This window comes from Pogonomyrmex barbatus, unplaced genomic scaffold (assembly GCF_055798465.1).
Source record: "Pogonomyrmex barbatus isolate J1 unplaced genomic scaffold, ASM5579846v1 scaffold15, whole genome shotgun sequence".
NCBI classification, from domain to species: domain Eukaryota; kingdom Metazoa; phylum Arthropoda; class Insecta; order Hymenoptera; family Formicidae; genus Pogonomyrmex; species Pogonomyrmex barbatus.
In genome coordinates, this window is record NW_028297111.1 from 5,218,928 (window position 1) to 5,246,401 (window position 27,474).

A 27,474-nucleotide genomic window follows, 5' to 3' on the forward strand; every position below is an offset into this window, starting at 1 on the left:
GATCAAAACAATTAGAATCGAGACAGAGCGTGACACGAAGCTCGGAAGAAAGCACTTTTTTCATAACTATTTTATCCACAATTATATTCTTATAATTAGTGCAATGATGAAAAGTGTTTCGTCAATATCAGAAGCGTCTATTTGGACGATACTGATAAAAATTATAATCAGAAGCATTGTAAGAAATTAAAAGACACCGAGTATGTTGATGTCCGTCTCCGACAATATCGGCGCTAGCGGAGCTCCGTGGGACGTCACGGTCAGGTGATCCGGAGCAAGTGAAAAACGGAGCTCGACTCCGGTGTATCGGGCGCTCGGCTTCTCGTGGATACTTGGAAATCCGGAGCCGATCGGAGTCAAATAGTAAAAAGTTCGGATCGAATTCGTGATAGGATAAACCGGTGATTGAAACCGTTACACGTCTGTCGACCGAGTCTCAGTTATCGTCTGCGTATAACTATCGACTTGAATGTATTTTGCGTGTGCGCAAGTAATTAAATAAAGACTTTGTTACGTTGTTTTGCTATACAAATCAAGAGAACATTTATTGAATATAAATCCGTTCACTAATCCTGATCCCTGATCTGTCTGAACCTTAAATCTTACAGCATCTGTTTTGACGGTACTTGCAAAATAAAATGAATGCCAGAAGCGTCAGTTCTGATAGTACTGGTTATTACAATAAATAAATTATTGATAGTACTGGTTATTACAAATAAATTATTTGTAAACAATCAGAGAGACAAGAAAGAAATTATCAATTGCACTCTCATGAATGAAGAAGTTCATTCTATATTTCATATAATAGTATGATTCGAATAATAAAAATCAGAAGCGTCTATTTGGATGGTACTGATAAAAATTATAATCAGAAGCGTCTGTTCTGACGATACTGGTAATTACAAATAAATAATTTGTAAATAATCAGAAAAACAAGAAAAAAAATATCAATTGCATTTTCATAAGAATAAAGAAATCCATTCTATATTTCATATTACAGTATGATTCGAATAATAAAAATCAGAAGCGTCTATTTGGTGATAAAAATTATAATTAGAAGCGTTTGTTTGACGTTACTGGCAAAAATGTATGCCCGGATGATACTGATTATTACTAATGCATTATTTGTAAACAATTGGAAAAATACTTACACACACACACACACACACACACACACACACACACACACACACACACACACACACACACACCACTCATTTTCTAAAATTACATATATAAATCTAATATGTAATGTATATATACGTGCATGCGTGCATGTGCGTGCGTGCGTGCGTGCGTGCGTGCGTGCGTGCGTGCGTGCGTGCGTGCGTGCGTGCGTGCGTGCGTGCGTGCGTGCGTGTGTGTGTGTGTGTGTGTGTGTGTGTGTGTGTGTGTGTGTGTGTGTGTGTGTGTGTGTGTGTGGTGGAAGAATATGTAATGTTATCGCAAAATCTAATAAAATTATATATATATTATTTATATATATATATATATATATATATATATATATTACTAGATATCATAGACAACTAGTCAATAACAATAGTACAAATAGTTCCATGTCTTTCTATAGCAAAGAGTCGCTTCACTACGTATGTGCAATATATACACGTTCTCTTTGAGAAAAATACATGTAGTGTCCTTCGTATCCTGACCTATAAGGACCTATAAGGATATTGGACATAGCGAACGTCATGAAGAATGATTATGCATTGACAATACATGTATACAATATATACATATGTTTTCATTTATTTAGTAAAATGATAAAGTAAAAATTAATATGAGTAAACGGAATTAGTCATGTCGATAATATAGACTTTTTAAATTGTCGATAATATCGATTTTTTAAATTGTCGATCGTTACCGACATTTCTTTAATTCCGTTTAGATGGCATTAATAGACGGCTGTCGGAGTTCGTTCTTCGCTTTAGAATCTCCTTAAGTGTCGGTCCACAATAGGTGATTTAAGCTTTAAGAAGTAAGAAATTGACCAATTATAATCGAATATGAAAAGAATACTCGACTATGATTAGTCAATTTCTTACGGCTTAAAGATTAAATACTTATTGTGGACCGACACTAAGACGTCATAATGTTTTCCTGGGGAGTTTTTTGCGTTTATTTAATGTAAAAATCGACATAATAAAAGAAATATCGAAGAGCTAGAGATGGAAATATTACAAATAAAAAAAAACTCGTTTCATTTGTAAGTATTGTAAATATAGATCATATGAATTAAAAATTTTTAATATTTGAATTAATTTATTACTTGATGTACACGCACTGACAGGAATGGTGTCCTGCGCTCGGCGCGCGGCTGCTACACATACACACGAAGCGCGTACGTCCGTGTTTTCGCGGAGTGTGAAGGAAACGCGGAGCGAAGGGAAAAAAGAGTGAGGGCAATTCGATGTTGCATTCTTAACGCAAGACGCACGATTGAGAGAGAAAGCATAATCGGACGTGATATTGATTTCGGTGTCCCTTCGCTGTCTCACACATTCGACGCTAGCGAGTGAGAGACCGCAGTATCTCTATACATCGCGTTTTTCTTTCTTCCATCTCGTTCTGATTAATTATTGATTATTTATGATTATTTATTTATTTATTTATTGTTTTAATATGATTATTAATTGTTTTAATATGATTATTAATTGTTTAATTATCGCGTAATAATTCTTTTATTATATATTTTTAAAAAAGTTATGTGTAAAATTATAACTATTATTACGGGTTTGGACTGAATGTCACAATGTTTGGACATTGAATGTCTTACATCTATCTGAAGCAGCCGATATTAAAAATTATTTTAAAAAATAATAAAAAATTTCGCGAATTCATTATTTTTTTAAATTCATTATTTTTTAATTTTGGTATGTGTGTGTGTGTGTGTGTGTGTGTGTGTGTGTGTGTGTGTGTGTGTGTGTGTGTGTGTGTGTGTGTGTGTGTGTGTGTGTGTGCGTACGCGTGCGTGTGCGTACGCGTGCGCGTGTGCATACGCGTGCGTGCGCAAGTGCGGCTGTGCCTGTGCGTGTGTGTATGTGTAAAATTACTATATAAATTACTATATTGTTGTAGCTCGGATGGGTTACAAGATTGAATTTAAGAAATGTCGGGGTCGCCGAGCCTAAAGAGGTAGAACAAAATCATTGGTGGAAGATTCTTCTGGTGAAATATTATTACTCATTTTTTATGAGTAGCTAGTTTATTAGTATGGCTTCTTAACAATATTTCGTGTAAATCTCGATAATGATTGTCCGTTACATAGTACAACTGCTCTGTTACTATCGTGATTGCCCGCTCTCGACGATTTAGCAATTGTTTTTATAGTATTTATTATAGTAGTGTCGCGTTTTATCGCGTTATAACTCTAAATCGGATCATACATAGTCAAAACAGCGCGTGTTCTTTGTTCGCGCTTTGCTTTGGAATTTGTAGACTTGCTTTTGCGTACTTGCATTTCCGGCCAGCATTTCCGTAGTATCTGTTGCTATGCCAAGAATTATCATGAATACAAATATAAGATAGAAAGACGTAATATCATAATATGGCCACAACACTATTATATAATATTATTGTCCTCGCAGCGGTCTTAAATTACGTTACGCAGGAAAGTCGCACACGAAATAATAACACTTTTTTACAAAATATCGGAATTTTATTAAAACAAATGAACAATTAAAACGCCGCGGACACACGTCCATTCACCTCGAATCTCCGCGTAAAACAATAACATAGAACAGCGTTGTCAAGAATATTGCGTTATATTAGCAAAGAACGATCTTCTCTTAAAAGTATTGATTTTCGGGGGCAACGACGAGCGGAACTCCACTCGGTCGTAACAATATTATTATAAAATAATGTAAATTAGAATGGTCGTTCGTTCTCGCGAGATAGCGTATAGTCGTTGCTAGGAAGAGAGAGTGTGTTAGGTGAAGAAAAAATAAAATATAAGATTTTATATATACAATGAATTTTAATGCCAAGATAAAAAATTATTAAATCTGCTGACTAGGTTTTTATAATCTTATTTCACTCAATTGTTATTTACAATATAAACACGGATTTTGATAATCTCGGAATCTCGGCGTTATTAGTCGAAAATATCCGCGAATTCTCAAAATCGTACAATAGCCCGGTTTGCGGCCTGGTTGCCGGGAATTCGACGTGTCGCGATCGTAGGCTTGCGACGTAAGAGGTGCGCAGGTCGCGGTGTTTGACGCGTTGCCGATTAGCTATTCGTCTGTCGCGTTGTTTATCGTCTGGATGGTTTTATAATTTGGAATAGGACTTGGATTAACTGTGGCTCGGAGATAGATAGTCCCCTATTCTGTCGCCTATCAGCGATGGATTTCGTATGTAAGTGTCTGCCTTAGGGGCCAAACTGGGAAGCATCCTAGCTTGTGAAAAATGCTTGCGTGCTCTGAAGATAGGAGCAATCCAAAAGCTTCTAGGCTTGCTAAGTAGTACCCTAAGATTGCAAACGGTATCAGGACACATTTTATTAAGAACAGATTGGTTGCTGTCTTGCCGGGAAAAGACCAAAATCATCCGTCAAGGTTAGCATATATATCTAACTCAGCCGTAATTCGGGACGGATCAGAAGCAGATCGACCGAACTCGAATTCTGGAGCTGAATCCATGGATGATTTCACCAAAGAGTCCGCAAATTTAGCGAACAGACTCGATAATTCCGTGAACCTGTTCGGTGGCGCGGTCGGTAACGGGCGATGGCCCAACGCGTGGATTGTTATTATTCACGTTGTTGTTGTTCATGTGAATTATCGCATTTGTTGGTTTACGCGAATTTGTTCGACGGTGAGATCACGAAGGATCGTTACCTCGACGAATCATCGGTCGAGGAATTATTTTATATATATATATATATTCATATGTATACATATATATATATTCATATGTATATATATATATTATATATATATATATATATATATATATATATATTATATATATATACACACACACACACCCATTCATACATTTCTGCACACATATGACACACATATAAACAAATTTTTGTGATACTCCCCTAATCGTAATAAGAGTCTCAGTCTAATTCTAAGAACTCAATGTTGCTTCTGTATGTAATCTTCTAGGCTAGGAATATCAGTTTTGTAGGTACAGGCTGTAAAATTTTTATATAAAGCATTTCAACCAATAAATTAACCGTATACTTGAGATAATCTTAAATATAAGAACAAATTATGAATATCGACCAACGTTTGCTTGTTAAAGAAATCTTTTTATAATCTTCGACGGGTAGGCAAATGTTAGTGTAACAAGTTAAATCAGATTCTAAAAAAGTATGGCGCAATTCCCTGTCGCACCGACCCATGTTTGTATTACGATTAAAAGAAGGACTTACTATTGATCACCACCTATATTGACGATATACTAATAATATCATGCGATCTTAACGCCGTAAACAGGATGAGGAAGAATCTATCACGAGAATTTGAAATCAAGGCCCTCGAAAATATTAGTTATTATCTTGCAATCCAATTCTTATGAAACAGTGGCAAAATCTTCATGCACCAGAAAGGATATATTAAAGATCTCTTGAGACGCTTCGACGAATGACCGAATCGAAACCCGTGGGTTACCCGATGAATCCTAATGTGAAACTAACGAAACTCGAGGATCCCTCCTATCTTCGTATTCAATCTTTGGCATATCGCATGTTGATTGAAGTTTATCTATCTGGCGGTTTCTATGAGGCCAAATATCGTCTTCGCCGTTAGCTCGCTAGGGCAGTTTAACAACTCTTATGAAAACACGCATTAAACTACTACTAAACGCGTGTTGTGCTCCTTAAGAGTAACTACAGACTTTGGGTTGTTTTGAGACTAATTCCAATTTATTTAACATCTCATACAATAAAACCTTTTAGTATTAATTAATATAATGTCATTTCTTTAATTTTCCAGATAATAAAATGTTAGCAATTTGCTGGCAGATTAGCAAATTCGATCAGATACAGACTGCAAATCTATAACCAACTGTGTCCGCATTAGGCTTAGAATGTGTCAACCCTTGTATTGTCAAAATCTTGTAATAATACAGATTTTTCTGCATTATTCCGCGATTATCTAATTGCCGCCAAATAGTACCCGACCGACGATCGGACAAAGATGCTTTGCGCCATTTTAATCTTTTCATAATTAGGCTCGCAATTAGTTGGCCGTGCTGTTTGCATGGGACACGTCCCACACCGCGCCGCCGAACTCGGCCGACGAGCACATACGAATACGAGACGTGCTCTTGCCACAAAACACGAGCATGACAACGAGCATCCAAGCATCTCCGAATTTCCACAAATTCCGGAAATAAAAAGATCACTGATCTTGTTAGAGCGATGGTGACAACTTAATTATCACTCACGAACTGTTCCGAATCCGTCCGAATATCGGATCGTAGCGGTATCAAAAACGGTATCCGTCCTCCCCTCTATTAAATCAGATCTCTTTCGGATCACACGCTCGCTCCCAGCTGATCCGGCGCTCCGCTCCTAGAGAAGAAGCTGAGAAAATGATATGAGGGAAATCCGCCGTCGCCTGAAAATTCCCGACAAACTACGTCTTCCTTTCCAAAACCGCTTCCGCAACTATGAGGAAGATTACGAGTTGGGGTGTTCCCTCCGGGTGACTGGCATCCAGTTGCTCGATCTTATCCCAAACATCCGCTCAGAAGAAGCGCATTATTGAAGGTAAGGATAATCTGCCTTCGCCGGGCTACACCAATCGTCAATCGCCTTCTTTAAAAAGCGCATTGTTGAAGATGAGAGCAACTCGCATCCGCCGAGTTATACAGGTTGATTGCCTCCTTTTAAAAACGCATCATTGAAAGTGAGAGCAATCTGCTTCCGCCAGACTATACCGGCCGATCGCTTCCCCTATTATCCCAAAGCACAACAGAGAAATCCGCGCGATTCCGAAACCTTCCGGCCAGACATCAGTCATCTTTACGCACCGATGCGCAATATATCTATGTATATCTAACATTTACATAAGCCGAAGAGTTCGTCTCTCCGCGAATTAGACAAGCTAGTGTGACAACGATATGATTTACGACCGTCGTTGTTAGGCGACAACGAGCACGTCGACTCGCGAGTGCCCCACCGATCATCCAAAATCGCGCGCGATATCGCTATAATTATCAATTCGGCTCCCAATCGCTACCGCGCTCTCGCAATCTCCGCAAATGCGCGAACCGCAAGCACCGAATTATATCGTGACGACTATCCCAACGCACGATCCAAAGAATATTGTAAACAACTTTTAACTATTTGTTATATTATTTTCTTGGTTTATTATAATAAATTTTAAATTTATTATTACACACACACACACACACACACACACACACACACACACACAAAATAAGTCTCAATAATTATTCTAATTTACTAAACCCATTGCGATGATTGATAGCATTTGCTTCTGCCATCCATCTGCTGGCACAGCATGTTCACAGGCTTTGTCATATTTTTGACGGCAATTTGTCGACATCATCAGATATTACAAACTCTGCATACAATTTATTTTTGCCATCAAACATTGATAGCAAGCCTTGCTTAAGCTCTGTCTCTGCAGATTTTGCTATCACAACAATTGTTGTGTAATTTATCATTATTTTATTTTAAACTGCGAATACTGAAAAAAAAAAGCGGAAGAACAGAGGAGATGATCGCAAGCATGAAATCTATTGAAAACAATATTATAAACAAAGATTTGTGTGTATATACATATCTTATATTCTTATTATCAATTAGTAATACAATTTTCTTATATTTGCAGATGAAAATATTTTTGTGTACCTTTTGATGTTTGGTTTATACGACACGAACAAAATGGTCTATCTTTTTATTCCTCTCCGTCGAGTCCAATATCCGCATCAAGTAAACACATGCTTAGTGCATGTTGTATATACATACTTAAACACAATTGCTATTTATATCCCAGTAAACACGCATACTAAAAGATCTCCGAAAGATGTCTTAAAACCGACATCTGTAAAACAACTTTTAGTAAAGTCTTAAAGATAACCCTTTTTAAGACATCTTTCGGAGACGTTTTTATTACACCTTTAAGACAATATCAAAAAGACATCTTTAAGATGATTTGTAATACAATCATCAGCGAATAGTACATGGCACTGTTAATAGATGGACGTTAATAGATGGACTGAGTACCATTTCTTGTAACTAAAAACCAAGATAAAATAAACAAGATAAAATAAAAATATTACATTTTGAGATTTTTTAATCATGTTCTAATGATAATGATAATGATAAAGTGATGTCCTAGGTCATCACTTTTATGGATTTATCTTTAAGGCATTATCAAGAAGGCCAGAATGAGATGTCTCAGGACGGGAATACATTTCGTAATTTGGGGATTCAAAACAAAGTATTTTTTGAATACTCTGTGCTATCTGAATGTCATATAAAGATGTTTAAAAAATGACCTGTAGAATGTCTAAGGTCGGCATTCATAATTGGCTCTTATATTTAAGATCGTCTTAAATAAGCTTATACAACTATTTTATTAGTTAAAATGTAATTTTAAGACAATCTTAAATATAAAAACTGATTATGAATATTGCTCTAAAAGTTATCTTGACATCTAAAAGACATCTAAAAGGACTGATCTGATAAGATGTAAAAGGTATCTCATAGGATATCCAAAAGATATCTCAAATCTATGTATTATAATCTATGTTTATAATCTATGTTTATATCGGGACATAAGATATCTTTTAGATGTCTCCTTGTACCTTTTCGGACGTACCAAAAGATATTAGGATGTCTTTTAGTTATCCTTAATGTTCACTGGGATATTTTGCAATGTGAACATATGTGTGTGTGTGTGTGTGTGTATTTACAACAATTACAAGATGTAAACTATCCGTTGTATTGGAATGAATACATTTATTGTGACGTGATAATATCATATTATACATATTACAAAAAACAAATGCAAATTAGTACTAAAAAATACTAATAAATATATAGCCATTTATTATGTTATACTTTGATGTCCAAAGATTTTTTAAAGATTCTTTTAAATTTCTTTTGTCTTGTATATTTGCATACATATTAAAAAATACCAATATTCTGATTATCTAGTTTATATCTCAGATTTTTTCTTTTCCGGTAATTTTTAAAGGTAACTATATGGTTTATTTCTGATATTTAGCTCCATACAAATAACTAGCATTTCCTATATAAAAAATAATATAACTCTCTCTAATTAGACTTAAATTAATAATTGCTTTTATTTTTATCTGTCATTAAGTCTCTATTTTCTATTATAATCTTTTTATTTTCTTCATTTTTTTGAAACTAAGATTTATTTAATAAATTATGTATTTTAAAATATGTTTGTTAATTTTGTATTAGGTTACTCGAATAAAAAATAAATGACAACGTACGAAAAAAATATTTTATTTTAACATATTTTGCAAGAAGAAAATTTGATATTTTGATATTTTGCTTCTGACGTTACAATATGCTATATGACAAAAAATCAGATGCCTTAATGTATGAATAGTAATAACTAATCAATTTATAGATAGTAATATCATGTGTGCAATGCAATTTGTGTGTAACAATGTCGTATGTGCAAATATTCTTCTCTTAATTTTTTATTTATGTGCAATAGAGCTTGTAAGCAATTGAGTTGTAAACGATAATATCATGTACATATGTAGTGCGGCTTGTGTACAATAATATTACGCGACGCGATATTAAAGAATTGAGTAAACAGAATGAACTGTCTTGAGATTGAACTTTTATTTAAGACATGATACACTTGACGAATCAAGACGAGGATATTTTCACTTCGAGTTTCTGACGAGAATTGAATTTTGTGTGCAAGACCTTCGTGCAGGATCTTCGTTCAAAACGAGATAGGTAATATTAGCTGGGTTCAACAGAGAAAGCAGGTTTGCAATTACTATTGTAAAAATTTTTGATATGATTGATTTTTGCCATTAGTTCCTCTCTAAATGTATAAACCAATTATATTAAAGGATTTTACAACAATTGCAAATTGCTGCTTTTTCTGCTGAACGCAGCCATTTTTGTTAATACTGTGGCGACTTATGGGTGCCACGCACCTGTCGCAAACTCAAACAATTAGAGTCGCGTGCCGCGACGCAGCGCAGGACGAGATAATTATTTCGCATTTAGAAATCAACAGACAATATATAATACATCTGCCTATTCAGCACTCGATTCCGAGCTCTCCCCTAGTATAGAGAGAAGAAGTTGTATCAGCGATAGTGAAGCGTTCTCAAGCGCTAACTACTTTTTTTCTGGCTGAAACACGCCGCATCCTTCGGCTGCATAAGCCGACTGACTGGCCAAATAGGTTGCCTTCTGCGGCGTCGACTGCAAAGTTCGATCTCAGAGCATATTTTCTCGGCGCGCGGGCTTTCCCGCCGCAAGAAGAAGCTTATCCGAAAACTAGAGATCCTATAAAAAGAGACTCGTCACGTTAATAGACTCTGATTGGCTGGGGTATGGATTGCACATTTGTGCTCCATGAAACGAAATAGATGTTTCAATAACCTATTTTGACAGATACATGTTATGTACTGTTGCAATACTGTGTCATAGTTATATGTTATACATAAGTTAATTTATCATATCTATTTATCATATCTTTACAATTATGAAAGAAAGCAATATATAAAATTATAAATAAACTTTAAATTAAAAGTTTATTTATAACTACATATGTGTACGTACTTTAGCTGCGCATGCGCTCTGCGCCATCATGCGCGAATTTTAAAACAAATGAAGCATTAGCATTGTCTATGATGACATATCAGTAACAATGCAATTATTTGAATTTATACAATTATTGCAAAAAGAGATGAATTAGTATATATATGTATGTATGTATGCTTTATTTATGTTCCCCTCGAAGTTACACAGACATCTTATTACACAGACTTATTCTCTAATTCTTAACCTACAACTTTTTTTTTTTTGTTTAAAGAGGAGGAATTTTCGAAAGACCCTCAACAGAAGACAGTTGGGGAGTGTGGGATTCGAGTGAGCGGCACGTCGGACGAAAGACCACTCAGCCTCGCCTACCCACTAAATCTCCTCTATGTTCATCCCGACCGTGAGCGGGAGAGGGTCCTGGAACGTTGACGAAACAACTCATCACGGACCCTCCCCTTTGGTCATGGCCCATTAACGGGCAACAGATGCATCGACAGAACTTCCCATTGTCTTAAGGAGGTAGTAAGTAACTAGGTGAATAAATAGTAATAAATAGTAATAAATAATAAATGATAATAGATAATAAATAATAATAAATATACAGCCTAATGCTAAGTGGACCAGATTTAACGATCGCGACGTCCGATGCGATGAGCCTAACCGATTCCTTATCTGTTTCTTTCCGCCAGCTCCTTGGCAGATATTATTTCCTCTGCAAATCGATGCAGGGCTGTCCACCGTTCCTCACTACTGAGTATCGCCTCCAAAATCCTCCATAGATCAGGTGGATCGATGTCCCCCAGCTCAAATCCAAGAGACTCAAACAAACTGTACCTCTGCCAGAACCAAGCCCGACACGAAAGAAGCGTGTGATCCGTCTCGTACAGCTGCCGTGCAATGTGCGCACAAAGGCGAGGGAGCTCTCAATTCAAGCCAAGAAGTCGTTGAAGCAGCCGTGACCAGTGAAAAGCTGAGTCATTCGAAAGGATAAAGAGCCATGTTCCCTACACAACCAACCCTCCAGGACAGGGGTTAGGGTCTCCCTTATTCTTGTGCTGGAGAGTTTGTGATCCCGCAGCATAATCCCCCAGGCTTCGATCACTCTGGCGTCCGCCTCCTTCCTCAGCTCCTTCTTACATCTAATCGGGAGAGAGGCAGCGCCAATCCTATCCTCCCTTTCCCTAGCATACAGGGTTGCCAATCTCTCGGCTCTGATCCTAAAGGGAAATATCCCAGCCAGGAGAGTGGAAGGCACATACGAAATCGATCGGTAGCTCCGAATTACCCTTGTAGCTAGTAACCTCAAGAGACCTTCAGCCTCCCTCGCCGCGCCGGACTTGTACTTCAGTCGGCCGGCCCAAATAGGAGTTCCGTAGTACAGCACCGATTACACCACACTTGCATACAGCTTCCTCCTTCCCTGCCCAAGGCCTCCCAGATTGGGCATAATCCTACCGAGAGAGCTAGTCATCCTCCTAGCACGCGGGATTGCATACAATAGGTGGTCTCTGAACGAGAGACGCATGTCAATAAATAGGCCTAAATATTTAATTTTCGTGGATACATCGATCGACTTGTCGCGAATTTGGATATTCGGTAAAGGCAGACGAGGATCTGAGCCTTTCCTGCAGAAGATGCATGCTATTGTTTTCTCCACTGAAATTTCTAGACTTAAACTTTCAATTCGGCCTATAATTATCTCGGAAAAGGCCTCTGCCCTATGCGTCGCATCTTTAAAATTATTGTCCATGATAACTAGTAGCGTGTCGTCCGCGTAACATAATATTTCACATCCGATAAAGTTATGTTCCTGTAATACCTGGTCATACGCAACTATCCATAATAGTGGACCAAGCACAGAGCCCTGCGGAACGCCTCTTGTAACCTCGAATTTGTTTAATAGTCCATATTTGTCATAGTAAATTGCCGAACGATCGCTCAAATATGCTCTGATTAAAGTGCACAAGTAACCGGGGACTTTTTTGCGTTCCAGAGCTAGGATTATTTCGCTCCATAATATTGAATTGAACGCATTTTTTATATCTAGATCGATTACCAGTGTGAATTGATTTAGAGCGTTGGATTCGTCAATGATGTCTAGTAACTTCTTGATCGCGTCCACTGTGGACCTGCCCGTTCTGAATCCGAATTGAGAATCCGACAAAAGGTTTCCGTTTTCCAGAAAAGAAGCAAGCCTGTTAAAGATGATCTTTTCCATCAGCCGATGGTATTCAGCAAACAGATGGGGCGATACGATGAGAATGAGTCCAGAGGTTTTTCGATTTTGGTAGTAAAATCAGTCTGGCAGTCTTCCACTCCTCAGGGAAGTAAGATTCCCGAAAACACTTAATAAATAGTAAATAGGCTTGTGAATGTCTCCTTGTCGTATTCCACCACAGCGATTAGTATCTTGTAAATAATTCCGTCCGGACCTGGGGATTTTCCGTTATTCCTCAGTCTTCCAATGGCAGCATCCAGCTCCGCAATCGTAACTTCAGGCGCATCCATAATGGGTACCCTGGGACACGTCCCCAATGCCAACGCTTGGTCACCCGCTGGGAACAAATGATGAACCACCCGCGACACGAACTCAGGTTCCATGGACTCGCAGATAGGAGCCGAGGACGTCAGTTTCCCCATCACCATTTTGTATGGACGCCCCCATGGATCATCGTTAATCGATTGCAATAACTCCCTCCAGGCGCGATCCTTTGTCCTCGCTATGGCCGATCTTAATTCCTTCCGCGCAGCTTTAAGGCTCATCCACAGCGGGTGTCACACCAAGGCATTTTTGCGTGCTCTAGTTCTTGTGTACTTCCTTCTCAGGGTCTTACATCTTGTTCGAAGTTCCGCGATGTCATCGTTCCACCAGTACACTTTTTTCTTGCATGCCCTTTTAATAACTCTCGGCATCGAAAAATCACAGACATCTTTAACAATCCTGTAAAGTTTCTTGATGATACAGTCCAAATTTAGCCTATCTTCATCCGGCAACGGCCAAAAACATGCGTGTAAAGCCGCGAGAAAATCCTCTTTATTTACTTTGTCGAAATTCCATGTAGAAAAGAGGACTTTAGAAGTGGAGTGGCAATCCTGTCTAGTGCTACGCAAGTCAAAAGCAATCGTGTGATGATCTGATGCATTATATTCATCCAGGATTCTCCAGTTCGTAATTGTGTCCAGCATGTTTCGCGAGCACCATGTTAAATCCACCATCGAGTTCCCCTGTGGCCTGTGTACATGTAAATACATGGGCTGTTAATTATGCACAAGTTGTGGCTGCAAGCCCATTCGTGTAGTAACCTTTCCCCTAGGGTTGGACACTCTATCCTAGGTTTCGAAACGGGCATTGAAGTCGCCAGCCAATAAAAATTGAGATCCGGAGAGAGAAGATATGAGGCAGGAAAGTTCGTCTAGAAATTTTTCGAACTCCATGATAGATCTATTGGGTGAAAAATAAATGCAGATGACGCTTATTTTGTCTGCTTTAACGGCGACTATATCAGGAGCCGAATAAAATAACCTCCAATTATGTAGAAATCTGTCATTAATAAAAAAGGCCGCCGTGGAATGGTTGTCCTTAGATAAAAACCACCTGACATTATCACGGTAAGTATAAAAAGGTTCCGAAATTATGAGCCCCATGCTCCTTCAGCATGTGAATTAGTAGATCCTGCGCTACCGAGCAATTATTGAGGTTGATTTGAAATAATTTCATGATTGTTCTTCCGAAAGTACTATTTCCATGCTCGCAGAGCCTTCCTGAGAGCTATTTCCTTTCTGCGCGTTACTTTTATCCGGGAAAGCTGCACCACTGGATGATCCTTCAGATTCCGGACAAGCGGGCCTGGAGCTACTGGAGGACATGTCTTACTTCCAGCCCTGTGGTTATATGGAAGTCCTTTTTCTTTGCATACTGGGCAGCTTGAACGATTTCTGCACGAATTATGTGAGGCATCTCCGCAATTAAAGCAGTGCCCAGTTCTGTCCGAATCACTAGGACATCTGTGTCTCGTGTGACCCCTGGCAAAGCATCTGAAATATCTCACTGGTCTCGCGGGTAAAAGCTCTATTTTGACTGATTTAATCCAGCCAAGTTCTATCGTACCAATATTTGATAGTTTTAATGCTGATTGTAGAGGACATTGAAGCCATACAACACCCAGACTGTTTCTGGCCACTCTGATAGGTCCAATCCGGACACTGTCGGGAGAGCAATCTTCTACAACCGAAATCTGTTGTCTAATCTCAACCTATTTACAACTAACTTAACCTAAATCTGATGCACGACTCGCTCGCCTTTCACATACGCACGCACGAATGCACGCACGCACGCACGCACACATTCTCTACATGTATAAAATTGCTTTGTGTGTGTGTGTGTGTGTGTGTGTGTATGTGTGTGTGTGTGCGTGCGCGCGCGCGTGTGTATGTGTGGGTGGGTGGATGGGTGGGGTGGATGTGTGTGTGTAGAGGTGTGTGTGTGTGTGTGTGTGTGTGTGTGTGTGTGTGTGTGTGTGTGTGTGTGTGTGTTAAAAATTTTTTATTCTAATTAAATTCATCAGTCATATATTTCATGTTGTAAGAAAGATAAAAAAAAAAGAAAGTAGGAGTATGGCATCTCTTAACGGAGAGTGGCTGGGGATCGAACCCGGGCTTTTCGCATGGCAAGTCTGACACATTGCCACTCTATCAATGCAGAATTTCATCGATCATCATTTCGATTCTGATATTTCTGATGTATGCACGATTGAAATAGTTAACAAAACATGCGTATACAGACATTTGCGAAAAAGATTATACTTTGCATTATTACATACACAATTTATTACATAATACATTCTCTTGTACTTTATTGTACATCAAATTTATTTCGGATAAATTTATTTCTTGAAATCGGCCGCTGCAATATAGGCCGAGGCGTACACGCAAGACAAGGTACGTACACGCACCGGCACGAATGGTGTCCTGTGCTCGGCGCTACACATACACACGAAGCGCGTACGTCCGCGGAGCGCAAAAGAGATCGCGGAGCGGGAAGAAAAAATAGTGGAGGCAATTTCAATGTTCCATCCTTAACGCAAAAACGCGCGATGGAGAGGGAAATTAATTATCGCGTAATAATTCTTTTATTATATATTTTAAAAAAAGTTATGTGTAAAATTATAACTATCATTGCGGGTTTGGACATTGAATGTCTTACATCTATCTGAAGCAGCCAATATTAAAAATTATTTAAAAAAATAATGAATTCGCGAAATTATATTCAAAAATAAAGAAAATTAAATTTACAATATAGTATTCATTTCGAAAATATTTATTTTAATTTTTACATTTTTATTTATTAATAACTTTTTGTTATTGAATATAATTTACCTTATTTTTGAATTATTGTTTATATGTCTCAATCAACCGTGTGTCGCTTTCGCGCGTCGCTTTCGCGCGTTACTTTTTTCTTTGTTTATTGCTAGAAGACCGCAATTGTTTTTCAACTGTTTTTCTTAATTTCTTAACTATTTTTATTGAATATAATCTTCCTTATTTAATTTTATTAATACAATTTCGCGAATTCATTATTCTTTTTAATAATTTTTAATATCCGTTGCTTCAGATAGATGTAAGACATTCAATGTTCAAACATGCAATGATAGTTACAATTTTACACATAACTTTTTTTAAAATATATAATAAAAGAATTATTCCTCGTTAATTAAACAGTTAATAATTGTATTAAAACAAACAATTAAATAAATAAATAATCATTAAATAATCAATAATTAATCAGAACGAGATGGAAGAAAGAAAAACGCGACGTATAGAGACACCGCGGTCTCTCACTCGCACTAGCGTCGAGTGTGTGAGACAGCGAAGGGACACCGAAATCAGTATCACATCTGATTATGCTTTCTCTCTCCATCGCGCGTTTTGCGTTAAGGAACATCGAATTGCCCCCACTATTTTTTTTCCCCGCTTCGCGATCTCTTTCGCGCTCCGCGGAGACATGGACGTACGTGCTTTGTGTGTATGTGTAGCGGCCGCGCGCCGAGCGCAGGACATCATTTCTGCCGGTGCGTGTACTACATGTGCGCTCGGCGCTCAGCAATATTAGGTTGGCAGAAGAGAATAGAAATATTATCCTTGTTGCGACGGAATAGCGGCTAGAATTATATACAAGACGCCGCCGCACGGAGTCTCGAAAATGCACATGACGCGGTTTTCTTTATGTCCTTACCCTTGTTTACATCATTGAGCTTGCGTTTCATGGCTCGAAAAACCTCGCGACAGGGACAGAACGCCGCCACAGGATCGGGCTGTGATTGGCTGAATTACAGCTCCCGATTTTCCTACATATATGAGGTCGCATTTGAATACAGATCAGATCGAGCTCGACGAGCGGATCCGTGCGATAGTACACGAGGCCGAGTCCTCAAACATTTCCGTACTACACGAGGCCGAGTCCTCAACCATTTCCGTAATATCGAGGCCGAATCCTCGATCAGTCCCGTGTGACAACAATATATCAAGAAATAGTATTCGGGGCAATTTCCCGTCTACAAGCCAACTCCAAGCCCTCCTTTAGCCAACTCCATCAGGCAGCTAACGAAGGCAACAGCGGCTGAGGTTGTTTAGGGATTGTTTCCTTCCACGGTACTATCACCGATGGATTATAGGGTTAATCACCTCAAAGATTTTAAAGGAGATGGATGTGCTGCTGCGCGCTGCGGTGCGACAGTGGTTGCAATTGCCCCATGATGTGCCTGCTGGCTACTTCCATGCGCCGATACAGAGTGGCAGGCTTGATATGCCTCTGTTAAGAACATTTATCCCTATACTGAAACATAACCAACTGCAGCGGTTGTGCCGGAGCACTCTGCCCGCGGCGTGCGCCGCTGCCGAAACCACGTACGTGGCTAGGCAGATGGTCTGGTGTGACGACCAGATGCGCGTCCGTGGTAACAGAGTCACCACAACCGCCGAGTTCAAGCAGCAGTGCACTGCTTGGTTGTACGAGTCGTGCGATGGGGGCGGACTCAGGGAGGTCGGTTCGTCCAAACTAAGTTCGTATTGGGTGTCAGCTGGTGCTGATGCCATACCCGGAGCTGACTACGTACACTATCACCACGTATGGGTTAACAGCCTCCCGTCAAGAGCGAGAGTCTCCCGAGGTCGTGATGGGCGCAATGCGTGCCTACATCGAATGTTGGGCGCGACATATTGGTGCCTCCTGTGAGACGTGCAAGACGCGGCCATCGGCGATTGCCACGAGTGAACATCTACGACAAGTCAACGTGAGACAATTGGGAATTCGCGCCTGGATGATCACGGCTTCAGGCTCGGCGAGTAATACAACCACGTCTACGGCAGGGCGAGATTGCGGACGGCGGGATTGGTTCGACGGGGCGAGCGAGGGCGAACTAACGAGGGCAAGTAGAACCTTTGAATATATTTGGTGGCCGATCGAACAATTCCTTTCATCCTAGTCTCTCTCCAAATACATCATGACGGATCGAGTTAAACTTCTTATCCAAAAACGTACTTCTTTAAAGGCTTAAATTACCGACTTAACAAATCTCGTGGAAAAGAGTAAATATGTTAGAACCACATTGAAAATGCGAATGGATCGAGTCACGAGTCTTTATCACGCGTACGAGGAATTTAACGACGAGCTTACAGTATTAAATCCAGACAATAATCATAGAGACGAATTTAATAATGTGCAAGAGAAATTTATTTCCTCGCGAGGAAGGTCGAAGAGATAATTAATCCCAATATGCCCGCCGCGAGTGCTAGTACTTCGAGCGTTGCAACTCACTCCAGCGATTCCGGGACGATGGTCGTTGCGAGGCGGCAGATGAACCTGCCGATAGCGTCTTTGCCTTGTTTTGATAACCGTTATGAGAACTGGCTGTCATTCAAGAATTCATTTCTCGCTATGATAAATACCCGTACAGAGTGATGTAGAAAAACTTCAATATTTAAAATCGGCATTAATGCCGACGCAGCTAACAAATTAAAAATTCTATCGATTGAAGGACCGAATTATTATAAGGTATGGGAACTGTTAAAGTGTGCTTATGAAGTAAAGCGAATTTTGATTTATCGCGTCATCTTTTCTTGTTGATAAATTTACCTGCATTGGAAAAGGAAACCACTGACAGCTTGTCGAAGCTAGCTGATGACGCGCAACAGCACATGGCATCCTTGAACGCGTTAGGCGTCACCGTAAGTTCTGAGATATTAGTAAATTTAATAGAAGGCAAATTACCGAAAACTACCGCCGAAAAATGGGAGGAAACTCTCGATTGCGATGAGTTTCCAAAGATAGACGAATTATATGAATTTTTATACCGTACTGCAGTCCGAGTATCTAAACGATCGCGAATAGAAGACCATAAACGAGACGACAACAAGTATTTTCCTCCTGCCAAAAGGGGGCGAATTCTTAACAAGATTTTGTTGAATACGGCAAATAATTGCGTAGCATGTAAGAATAAAAAACATCCATTATTCCAATGTGACAAATTCAAACAACTGGACGTGTCCAAGCGCGTTGTGATCGTGAAGGGTTCGAAATTGTGCTATAATTGTCTACGTTCCCATCAAGGGAAAATCTGTAATTATACTATTGTACTATTACAATTGTACTGCAATTGTACTATTTGCCAAAGAAGACATAACACTCTTTTGCATTTCGATAGCGTCCGACAATGTCAACAGTCATCGAAGCGGGGGACGCTGGAATAACCAGAAACAGATGATTAAAGGGCGACGGATGCGCCAGCGCGCGACACCCCGCAGAGACGTTACCAATACACGAGCCGCAATTAATGACAACCACAACGATATTTGTGCGAAATCGCGAAGGCAAATTAATTAAATGTCGAGCATTATTAGATAGCTGTGCTACCATTAACTTTATTTCTGAAAACTTCGCAAAACGTTTAGAGCTTCCTATCGTATCATGCACGTTATCGATTGACGCGATTAATTCGATGGGCACGGTATTGAAGAGACTTGTTCAAATTATTATCAAATCTGTATACAACAAGTTTAGCAAGCCTTTGACATGTTTATTGATTCCAACAATCGCAGATTCGATTCCGTTGAAAATGTTTTCGCGAGATTCCGTCAAAATCCCATCTAATGTCCAATTAGCAGATCCAGAGTTTCATTTGCCGCGTCCGGTTGACATATTAATTGGGGCAGGATCAACGTTATCAATGTTTTCGATCGGACAGATCCATTTGTCTCGAGAAGGTCATGATCTCTATTTACAAAAAACGCGACTTGGTTGTCGCAGGCGGAGTGCCAACACGAAAAAGTTTAAGGGGCGTGTCATGTTGGTTGACTAACTTAGATCAACAAATTGCCAATTTCTGGACAATCGAAGAAATAAACACGGACGTGTCGAAATCCACTGAGAATGTTGAATGCGAAGCACATTTCGTAGAGAATACCGAACGCGATGAAAACGGCCGCTATGTGGTACGGTTATCTTTTCGGAAGAGCGGTAAGCGACTCGGCGATTCACGAATCTCTCAAACGTTCACACTCTCTCGAACGGAGACTCGAATCAGATCCGACATTAAAAATTACTTATTCGCATGTTATACAAGAATATTTAGATTTAAATCAGATGTCTTTGGTCAATGATCCTTTAGAGGACGGGTTTTATATGCCGCATCATGCAATAGTAAAAGCCTTCGAGCAACACAATAAAGGTCCGCGTAGTATTCGATGCGTCGGCTAAAACGAATACTGGCTCGTCATTGAATGATATATTAATGGTAGGGCCTACTATTCAGGAACCATTATTTGCGCATCTAGTGCGATTCCGTATGTATAAACACGTCCTCACCGCCGATATTGAAAAAATGTACAGACAAATTTTATTACACGAGGAAGATCGGATATATCAACGCATGCTTTGGCGTCAAGTCGATCAAATTAAGACCTTTCAACTGAATACTAACGTTCGGCGTTTCTTCAGCACCATATCTTGCCATATGGACAATTAAGAAACTCGCGACCGACGAAGGCTATGCGTACTCTCGAGCTGCAAGAGATCTTGAAAAACACTTATACGTGGATGATTTACTGACCGGCGTTGATACAATCTCCGAAGCTCTCACGTTGCGCGACGACATAACTACCTTATTAGCGCGAGGCGGTTTCAATATACATCAATGAGCTTCGAACTTTGATAAACGAGTTATCAAAGATTTACCAGCCGAAGCAATAAACCTAAGGTTTATATTAGATAAAAATGACCCGTTGCATACGTTAGGTAACGCTTAGGTAAGGTTTGTCATGGTACGCATCCAATGACATGCTGCGTTATTCCATACGTTCCGTTGAACACAGCAAGGGAGTCACGAAACGTCACATTCTTTCAGAAATAACAAGGATCTACGATCCATTAGATCTCCTCGATCCAATCATTCTACATGCGAAAAAATTAATGCAAACCCTGTGGCAATGCAAATTAGAATGGGACGAATCTGTTCCTTCTAGTATATACACCGCATGGATAGAATTAACAACTCAAATGGGCTTAATTCGGACCCTGTCTATTGATCGTCAAGTAACAATCGCAGACTACCAATGTTCAAATCCACAGATTCTGTGACGCAAGTAATAGTGGTTAGTGGCGGCGCCTGTCTATATATCCGTTCGACTGATCGATATAATAACGTATGTTGTAAATTATTATGTGCGAAATCTCGCGTCGCGCCATTGAAATCCATAACGATACCTCGTCTTGAATTATCCGGAGCGCTTTTGCTGGCCAAACTCTATCACGAAGTACGTCAAGCAATAGAATTCTCTCCGATTAAGAGTGTATTATGGTGCGACTCCACTATCGCGTTGCATTGACTAAAGATCGCCAAAAGATGCGGCTTTGCCGCATCTTTTAAAAACGTACGTATCAAATCGCATAGCCCAGATTCAAGAGATCACTAATCCAAAGGTTTGGCGACACGTTAATTCCGAAGACAATCCGGCCGACGCGCTATCAAGGAGTCAGCTACCCAACGCATCTTGAAAAACCAATCGTGGTTCTTTATGGTTGGCAATGTCCGAGGACAAGTGGCCCAACAGAGTTATGATCTTGGATGAGATACCGGGGGTAAAAAAGGGCGTTTGCTTAATAAGGGCGAATCGTGATTGTAGTATCTTTAAAAAATATTCATCATATTCTAAACTATTACGAGTAATAGCATTTTGCTTACGAATGAGACCGAAAAATGCATATCGCGGGCCTCTGGATATTAAGGAAATAGACGAAGCGGAAACAAAAATAATAACTATCATACAAGCGGATTGTTTCTCAGACGAGCTAGTAAGGCTCACAAGGAGGCAATCGGTAAAGGGAGATAATATAGCAACTCTGAATCCTTTTATCGACGAAGCAGGATTAATCCGTGTGGGAGAGCGATTCAAAATGTCAGAATTAAAATTTTCACAAAAACATCCCATTTTATCGCCGAGTCGACATTTCTTGACAGATCTTATCATCAGAGAAACGCATGAAAGATACTACCACGCCGGTAGTCAAATGACTTTATATACAATTAGACAGAAATTCTGGCCACTTGACGGTCGCAATCAGGTTCGCAAAGTCGTGCGTTCGTGTGTCCGCTGCTTCCGATTCCGTGCGATAATAAAACGAGTACACGAGGCCAAGTCCTCAAACATTTCCGCACTACATGAGGCCGAGTCCTCAACCATTTCCTATCGAGGCCGAGTCCTCGATCATTCACGTTTATCGCTAGACGGGGTATTCCGTCGCGTATTTACTCCGACAACGGAACCAATTTCAAAAATGCCAATAACCAATTCCGAAAACTATACATGCTTCTTAATTCGGACGAATACAAAAATATGATAAATCGATTTTCGACAGACCATCGCATCACGTGGCACTTTATTTCTCCTATGGCCCCACATTTCGGCGGATTATGGGAAGCCACTGTAAAATCGTTTAAGCATCACTTTAATCGCGTTGTTGGTGAGCTTCTATTTACGTTTAAGGAACTGAACACATTCGCTATCGAAGTAGAAGGAATATTGAATTCGAGACCTATTTCCGCTCTATCCTCAGACCCAAATGACCTCCTTGTCCTGACATCCGCTCATTGCTTGATCGGTGGACCGTTGGTCAGTATGCCCGAGCTTGATCTAATTGATGTCCCAGCCAATCATTTGTCTACCTGGCAACACATCACCAAGGTTCGTCAGGACTTCTGGGCACGTTGGAGTTTAGAATATCTCAACGAACTCCAGATCCGTCACAAATGGACTAAGGACGGCAACAAAATCGACGTCGGAGCGATTGTACTCATCAAAGACAAGGGCCTCCCGTGCACGCAGTGGGCGCTGGGACGAGTCATATAAGTCCACCCCGGCGAAGACGGAGTAACGCGAGCCGTTACTGTGAAAACGACAATGGAACAATGAAGAGAACCGTGAAGTGTCTGTGTCCACTTCCTATCGAACCATAAGATCATGACTGTCGCGAATCACGAACGTTTCACGATTGGATGTATTTAATCGGTACCCTCTCAACGGGGGAAGTATGTTGCGATGGAATAGCGGCTAGAATTATATCACAAGACGCCGCCGCACGGAGTCTCGAAAATGCACATGACGCGGCTTTCTTTATGTCCTTGCCCTTGTTTACATCGTCGAGCCTGCGTTTCACGGCTCGAAGAACCTCGCAACAGGGACAGAACGCCGCCACAGGATCGGATTGTGATTGGCTGAATTACTCCCGATTTTCCTATATATATGAGGTCGCATTTGAATACAGATAAGATCGAACTCGACGAGCGTACACGGATCTGTACGATAATATACGAGGCCGAGTCCTCAAACATTTCCGTACTACACGAGGCCGAGTCCTCAACCATTTCCGTAATATCGAGGCCGAGTCCTCGATCAGTCCCGTGTGACAGTATATTAAGAAATAGTATTTGGGGCAACCTCCCGTCTACAAGCGTGCCTACATCGAATGTTGGGCGCGACAATCCTATTCTCTCGCATCGATACGCTGTGAGTAAAGAATAAGAATATTGTTGTACTCTCTCGCGTTCTCGACGCGTATGAGAAGGAAATAGAAATATCGTAATCTTTCACGCTCCATGCACCGTGCGGTCGTCGAATGTCTCCGACGTTACCTTGTCACCGCTGTCTTATAAGACGTTACCTTGTCACCTTGTTTCTTATAAGACGTCTTTTAGACGTCTTTTAAACTTGTGTGCTGTCTGGATGTGAAGTTTCCGGAGTTTTGCGATCTCGAAATGAACCCGTACCGCGTCGTAACCATTTGAGGAAGAGAGAAAAAATAGTTAATAAATAAAAAGATTTCGACTTACTCTTGTAGCAGGCGGTAGGAATTCTCGTTTAAGGATGAAGATCGAGTTTGAGAATCGAGAATATTGGGATGGCAATCAGGCAGGTCCCAGCTTGCAATTTCACACACGAAAAATCGCGCACTGGCAAAGTGACGGAGAGACCGACTGTCTTATTAAAGAATCTGGACTGGCCTGAACTGAATTGAATGAAATGAAGTAGTGCTCCCCGCGTGCCTTTAGGGGCGCTATATGTGTATGATTGATGTGTATGATTGTAAATTCTTTATGTTGTTGATGCCTACATGACCAACTGCACATGTTTTCCAGAAAAACAAAGTAATAAATTATTCTATTAATTCCAACCGCGCGACCGGCAGCCCGCGCGTTTCCCGAAATTATAAAAGGTTATCCGCGTGATTCACCGCGCATGTGCTTATCATTTCCTACTTCCTGCATCTCTTTTCCTCAACGGAATAAAGATTTGGTAACTATATATTTAATTAAATTTTAATAATTCTCGATTCTCGAAAGAGAAAAATCATGTAGTCGACACGACGTAACATGACGTTCTCTGAGAATAAAGAAGTTTATTCTATATTTCATATTACAATATGTTTCCAATAATAAAAATCAGAAGCGTCTATTTGGATGGTACTGATAAAAGTTATAATTAGAAGTGTTTGTTTGATGTTACTGGCAAAAATGTATGCCAGAAACGTCTATTCGGACGATTATCACAAATGCATTATTTGTAAACAATTGGATACACACACACACACACACACACACACACACACACACACACACACACACACACACACACACTCACTCACTCACTCACCCACTCACTCACCCACTCATCCACTTACCCACTCACCCACTCACCCACCCACCCACCTACTCACCCACTCACCCACTCACTCACTCACTCACTCACTCACTCACTCACTCACTCACTCATATATATATGTATATTGGAAGAATGTGCAATGTTATCGCAAAATCTACTAAAATTATATATATATTTGTACTAGATATCATAGATAACTAGTCAATAGCAATAATACTGTAACGTCCGCAGAAAATGAAAACTTGCGCACGTTCATCCGAAATGACATAGGTGCAGTACCTTAGGTTAATGCATGCGCAATTTTAAATATTAAGAGATATAGCTTTTATCATTTTACAGTTCTATCATTTTATATATATATTTTATATATATTTTTTTTATATAACTTTTATTATTAAAATAATTAATAATAAAGTGAGAACTCATTTTCTTTCATCTTGCAATAAGATATAATTTATTTTATTACTATTATTATTGTTTTCTTTTGGATATATATTTAGATATATAATTTGGAAATATAATTTTATAACATAATTTTCTTTTTCTCGAATCATCTCTTCTTCGATTCTCGATGCTGTAACTGTAGAAGAGACAAAGGAGTGTTCGACGATCTTAGTTTATACTAAAGGGGAGGTTTATCGCACTCAAATATTCCTAATATAAACTTTCCAACGAAGGTCTAACTCGGAGAGTCTTTCGTTGCGCAACGAAAATTTAACTGATGAAAACGAATTAAATGACTTCTCGTTTTGCAATAATAAGATTTATTATTAAGTATTAATTAAATATCTCCGAAAAAATTAGGTTTATTTTTAGCTTGGCTTTATTTTTCTTTCTTTCTTTTCCTTTTATCTTTTCCTATTTTCGCGTAAATAATCGTAGCACAAAATAAAATGCTCAGTCGAGGAATGCTTTGTTTGCCCCTTTGCCTTACCACGGTTTAATCATTTATTTTGAACCATTTAAAGTAAACATCTATTATTATTATTATTTAGATTATTATTATTACTATTATTATTACTATTATTACTATTATTTGATCGGTTGGTTTCTCTAAATTAAATTTACATTACATTAAATTTATATCACCTTTTCGTGTAACTCTTTATAGTAATACTTAAATACTATACTATATTTTTAATTTACATTATATTATTATTATTATTATTATTATTATTATTATTATTATTACTATTTGATATCTCCTTTTTTATATTGATTGATTAATATATTATTAGTATTAAACCTACGCCAAATTATATACAATGCTAATACTTTTATCCACTTATATAATAATAATAATTTTTGTCGTATACCTTTGAAGCTCTATGTTTTTTTAGCCATCATCCCCATTCTTATTTGATATTGTCTGATTTGTTTTTCTACTCCGCATATAATTAAGCCTATATTACAATGTTGTTTTATTCATCATTATGATTCATAATATATTTTCCATTGACATTATTATTATTATTGTTATTATTATTATTATTATTATTATTGTTGTTGTTGTTGTTATTCTATTATTATTATTATTATTATTATTATTATTATTATTATTATTACTCCCACTTTGTTAATTGTTTTTACATAACTCTTTATTGATATTTCTGTTTACGTTTGCATTGATTTAAGAAATTATCTTTATTGCGAACCAAAAATCTTAAATTATAATTTCGCGAACTCTAATTCAAATATAACCATATTTAGTATCCACCAAAAGTAGAATTCGCCAGAGTTTCTTTTCTCAAACTCATCAACCATTCTATGCCATCTCGTGACGTAACAGTACATAGTTCCATGTCTTTCTATAGACATAGCAAAAAGTCGCTTCATTATGTATGTGCGAATATACATGTTTTCTTTGAGAAAAATATATGTAGTGTATCCTTCGTATTCTGACTTATAAGGATATTGGACATAGCGAACGTTGTGAAGAACGATTACTGCATTGACAATACATGTATACAATATATACATGTGTTTTCATTTATTTAGTAAAATGATAAAAATTAATATGACAGCAAACGGAATTAGTCATGTCGATAATATAGACTTTTTAAATTGTTGATAATATCGACTTTTTAAATTGTCATTGTCACCGACATTTCTTTAATTCCGTTTAGATAGCATTAGCGGAAGGCCGTCGGAATTCGTCCTTCGCTTTAGGATCCCCTTAACACCCTCGAATATGCTCTCCTTGTGTCGGTCAGTTCTGAGGATCGGATAAGATTTGACAATGAAGGTGCGTGGATGCTATTGAGAAATATGCGTCAGTGATTATTAACAAAGTTTAATACACAGACATTATTACTATCCGTACATGAGCGATCGCGACTAGGACAACGGTTTTTATTTTGATATCAGGCAGCGGAGATGCATATAGAATGTGACGACTATAATAGTGGACTTCACACTATAATGTCGAGTCAATTTACAGAAATATATATATATATATATATAAATAAGCGATTGATTCCGATCTTCGCCGATAGAGAGAAAGCCAG

The 27,474-nt window shown here is 38.9% G+C and overlaps 2 protein-coding genes and 1 long non-coding RNA gene across 5 annotated transcripts in view; 2 read left to right on the forward strand and 1 right to left on the reverse strand.

The window, feature by feature from the left end:
* The first annotated feature begins 11,085 nt into the window (after positions 1 to 11,085).
* The window catches only part of LOC148937301 (uncharacterized), a 181,268-nt gene continuing 164,879 nt past the window's right edge, over positions 11,086 to 27,474 (forward strand). Inside the window, exon 1 of one of the 3 annotated variants that reach the window (XR_016138494.1) lies at positions 11,086 to 11,293. This is a non-coding gene — a long non-coding RNA (uncharacterized LOC148937301). The remainder of the gene's footprint in view (positions 11,294 to 27,474) is intronic. The other 2 variants (XR_016138495.1, XR_016138497.1) reach the window with 2 other exon arrangements.
* Positions 13,535 to 14,626, reverse strand: LOC148937302 (uncharacterized). The gene is made up of 2 exons (XM_089073695.1): positions 14,498 to 14,626; positions 13,535 to 14,014 (listed from the first exon to the last, which is right to left on the reverse strand). The coding sequence occupies exons 1-2, from the start codon at positions 14,624 to 14,626 to the stop codon at positions 13,535 to 13,537; spliced, it is 609 nt and encodes a 202-aa protein (XP_088929821.1).
* LOC148937303 (uncharacterized) lies at positions 21,837 to 23,158 on the forward strand. The gene is made up of 2 exons (XM_089073696.1): positions 21,837 to 21,930; positions 22,668 to 23,158. Exons 1-2 carry the CDS (start codon positions 21,837 to 21,839, stop codon positions 23,156 to 23,158), a joined length of 585 nt encoding a protein of 194 aa, XP_088929822.1.